Source organism: Terrapene carolina, unplaced genomic scaffold (assembly GCF_002925995.2).
Source record: "Terrapene carolina triunguis isolate 2854851 unplaced genomic scaffold, T_m_triunguis-2.0 Scaffold24829, whole genome shotgun sequence".
Taxonomy (NCBI): Eukaryota; Metazoa; Chordata; order Testudines; family Emydidae; genus Terrapene; species Terrapene triunguis.
In genome coordinates this window covers 1-4449 of record NW_020689180.1, presented here as the reverse complement: position 1 = coordinate 4449, position 4449 = coordinate 1, and the positions used below count along the sequence as shown (strand labels likewise).

Below are 4449 nucleotides of genomic sequence, written 5' to 3'. Positions count from 1 at the left end.
GAGGCCAGGTCTCTCCCTCAGCCCTGCCTCCCGCCCCCGGGCGCCCCGTCCCTGCGCATCCCCCGGGCCATTTAAAACAGCCTGGGACCACCAATGCAGCGCAGCGGAGCTGAGTGGCTTCCTGCCTGCTCCCTCCACATGGCTGCTGGCCCCTCTCTGCAGCCACTGGACAGGGTGGGTCTGTGTCCTGCCCCAAGCTCCCCTGCGGCCAATGGGAAGCTGTGGGGGCAGTGCCTGGGGGTAGCAGTGCAAGGAGACTCACGGCCAACCCTGCCTAGGAGCCCCAGGTAAGCGCTGCAACTCCCCACCCCCTCCCAGAACCTGCACCTCCCCTTCAGTCCCCAAACTCCATCCCAGAGCCTGCATCCCCTCCCTCCGCACCCCCTCCTGCCCCCAAGCTCCCTCCCAGAGCCTGCACCCAGCCCAGAGCCTGCACCCAAACTCAGTCCCAGAGCCTGCACCCCCACCCCCTTCCCACACACCCCCTTCTGGCCCCCAAACTCCCTCCCAGAGCCTGCAGCTCTCACCCCCCCACCCCTTGCCCCAGCCCAGAGCCTATAGCCAAACTCTGTTCCAGAGCCTGCACCCCCTCCCTCTGAACCCCCTCCCATCCCCAAACTCCCTCCCAGAGCCTGCACCCAAACTCAGTCCCAGAGCTTGCACCCCTCATCCCCTCCTGCACCCCCAGCCCCTGTCCCAGCCCAGAGCCTGCACACAGCACCCAAACTCCCTCCTAGAGACTGCACCCCAGCCCTCCGCACTCCCTCCCAGAACCTGCACCTCTCACCCCCTCCTACACTCCCACCCCTTGCCCCAGCCCAGAGCCTACACCCAAACTCTATCCCAGAGCCTGCATCCCTCCCCCCCTCCTGCACCCCCACCCCCTGCCACAGCCCAGCTCCTGCACCTAGCACCCAAACTCCATCCCAGAGTCTGCACCCCAGACCCCCTCCCCCACCCAAACTCCCTCTCAGAATCCAGCCTCTCACCCATCCTGCACCCCACTCTCCTGCCCCAGCCCAGGGCTTGCACCGCAGACCTCCTGCCCCCACGCAAACTCCCTCCCAGAGCCTTAGGCAGTTGGGGGGTGGAGTTTGGGGGGGCAGAGCTTGGGCGGTGGGTTCTGGGTACCACCAAAATTTCTACAAACCTGCCGCCCCTGTACATGGTGATGGAGAAGAAAAGGAAGAGTCTTGTCATTTTCCTGAGCTGCAATACATGTCCTGCAGCATAATATATAAAACCAGTCTCTATCTACCTTCTGTTTCTCGTTCCATGACCATTTCCCATTGGCCTTCCCTCTGCAGTGTATATCTACACAAGAAATGTCCAACAGAACTACCGTGACTGAGTTCTTTCTCCTGGGATTCTCTGATGTGCGGGAACAGCAGATTTTACACTTCCTGATGTTTCTAGTGATTTATCTGGCAGCCCTGGTGGGGAATCTTCTCATCATCACAGTCGTAGCCCTCGACCAGCACCTTCACACCCCCATGTACTTTTTCCTGGGTAACTTATCCTTTCTAGACCTCTGCTACATCTCAGTCACCATCCCCAAGTCCATGGCTGACTCCCTAACCAACAACAGACTCATCTCTTTCTCTGGATGTGTCATCCAAGTCTTTTTGGTTGTAACTTTTGCAGTAGCAGAGCTGGCCTTTCTCACGGTGATGGCATATGACCGCTACACTGCAATCTGCCACCCTCTGCATTACAGGGTGACTATGAACAGAGGAGCATGTGCCCAGATGGCAGCTGCCTCATGGATTAGCAGCATGATCTGTTCTGTATTACACACAGCTAATACTTTTAGGTTACATTTCTGTGGGTCCAATATTATCGCTCAATTTTTCTGTGATATCCCACAGTTGCTAAAGATCTCTTGCTCTGATACACATGCTAATGTAATAGTCATGATTGCCCTTGGATCGCTTGTAGATGTGGTCTGCTTTGTATTGATAATTGTGTCCTACATTCACATCTTCTCCACGGTGATGAGAATCCCCTCTGAGCAGGGCAGGTACAAAGCCTTCTCCACCTGCATCCCCCACCTGGTTGTTTTTTGTTTATTTATCAGTACAGCATCATTTACGTACATGAGGCCCAGGTCAATGTCTTCAAAATCTCTGAACCTGATGGCTACTGTCTTGTATTGTGTGGTGCCACCACTAATGAATCCAATCATTTACAGTCTAAGAAACAAAGAGATAAAAAGTTCTCTGTGGAAAATGATAGGCAGGATATTTTTTCCCAAGAAAAACAAATTCCTCACACTGAACTCTTAGCGTCTGACTGGAATAAAGTATTCCCATGCTCTACCTTATGCAATGGTCCAGGCTGACTTTGTATGAGGACCAGCCTATGTTCATGTTAGGGTTAGAACTTGATGTTTTGCATTTTCTGATTTTGGCTGAAAGATTTTAAAATTTGAAAGAAATATGGGGTAAAATATTTAAAGCATCTAAGTGTCCCAGGAGCCAAAGTCCCATTTTCAAGTAAGACTGAGGCACTTCTGAAAATTTTACTCTTAGGTGCTCAAATCCCAATGAATTTTTGATAGAATGTGTGAGTCTAATTATCTTTTGGCCCCTTTGAAGAGCTAATTGAAATGTTTCCATTTCCTATTTTGGAATATCCACTTAAAAAGAACTTTTTTTAAATTTCAAAATGTCATTTCCAAATAAAAACAATGATTTTTTTCATTTCAAAATGCTAATTCCAATTAAAAAAAAATGAAATGTTTTGAATGGGCATTTTGACTTAAAATGTAATTTTAATGTCAGTTTAAGTCAAACTGACAATCCATAATGATTATTTTCAGTGTTGTTTTGTAGCCGTGTTGGTCCCAGGATATGAGACAGACAATGTGGGTGAGGTAGTATCTTTTATTGTACCAACTTCTGTTGGTGGAAGAGACAAGTTTCCGAGCAACCTGAAGAAGAACTGTGTAGCTTGAAAGCTTGTCTTTTGCACCAACAGAAATTGGTCTAATTCATAATGACATTTTTCATTTGCAGTTAATATTTCTAAATGAAAGAAATTTCATTGGAATGTCAAAGCATTTCATTCTGTTTAAAAAAATCAGCATTTTTGGTTTTGACATTTCCCAATCAAGTTTTTGAGAACTTTTCATTCTGTGAAAATGTTTGATATTTCTACTCTTCAACACTATCCAAGATGAAAACAAATATCAAAATACCAGAATTTCTCACAGAAGTTTCTGTTTTCCAACCAGCTGTAAACCCCAGGCTTTTACACTAACAACATTCTCACTTTGACTTTACAAGGAGCAGGCTGCTGACCTGAAGGACTGGGGAGGGGAAAGGGGCCCTTGGGGAGAACCTGGCTTTGGCCTGCAGATGGCCTTATTAACACCCCAGCTCCATCTCCTCCTCACCCTCCATACGGGAGGTACGTGCACTTCCATCCATTTCCCCATTCTGTCCATTGAGCAATGAGTCCCTTTTGACTAGGGCTGGGCAGAAAATATGTTTTTTTCTGTAGAAAATTTTGACTTTATGACAAACAACCCCTCCTCCCAACTTTCAGCTAAAAATGTAAATTTCTATTTGGAAATACCACTGCCGTGTCTCATGGGAGTTGCAGTTCATGTGCTTCAAACCCCTGTTCTCCTCTGTGGACAGGCTCTCTGGCTGGACAACACCTGCAACATAGGATTCCTTCTTCCTGAGCCACTGTGGTGCATCATGAGAGTTCCATGGCTGCAAGAGTGGCAGGCAGAGGGGTCTTGCAGGGGAGAGGGGTGAAGGAGAGGAGGGATGCACATGGTGAGCAGGGACCTCCGGAGAAGGGGAGTGGAGGGGAGGGGAGGATCATTGCAGCCAGGCAGCGGCTGGCAGTGGGGGCTTCTGGGAAGAGGCCGAGCAGAGACAGGGAGAGGCCCACCATGGCCCAGGTGTCCGGCGGCAGGTAGTTGGTGGCTGCACCAGAGGAGACTTAGCCTCCCCTGGTCTATTATACCCACTGCCCATGGGGAAATGGAATGGGAAGAGATTGTGCCTGATAAAGTGTCCTGAGGAATGATGACATGTTCTGATATAAACCTCTGCTGGGCAACAGAGGAGATGAGGAGTGAAATGTTGAAAACTGCCTAAAAGACAAATGCTAAAACTATTTAGGCACCTAAATATTCAGATAGGTGCCTAGTGGGATCCTCAAATGTGCCTAACTCCCATTGATTTCATGATTTCCACCCATATGAGCTGTCGCTAATGGTCTCCAACTGGGCAGTCTTCTGAAGGACCAATAGGCCAGCTCCGACCTATGATGCCCATCTGGACAGTGCAAAGGAGAGTTCATTCTCCAGGACCCATTCATGACCTGCATCTCCACAGAGATTGTGCCAACCAGAAATGGGGACATTGTCTGCCCATCCACCTACTGGTGAGTTTTGTAGTAATAGGGCAAATCCAGGACCTCAGATCACAA

General features: G+C 49.2%; 1 protein-coding gene across 1 annotated transcript; it reads left to right on the top strand.

The window, feature by feature from the left end:
- Nucleotides 1-1325: 1325 nt before the first annotated feature.
- Nucleotides 1326-2285, top strand: LOC113408831 (olfactory receptor 14A16-like). The gene has a single exon (XM_026662243.1). It carries the CDS (start codon nucleotides 1326-1328, stop codon nucleotides 2283-2285), a length of 960 nt encoding a protein of 319 aa, XP_026518028.1.
- Nucleotides 2286-4449: the final 2164 nt, after the last annotated feature.

Bases quoted from the DNA above. Each gene is read 5' to 3' on its own strand.
- LOC113408831 (XM_026662243.1), top strand. From the start codon at position 1,326: ATGTCCAACAGAACTACCGTGACTGAGTTCTTTCTCCTGGGATTCTCT.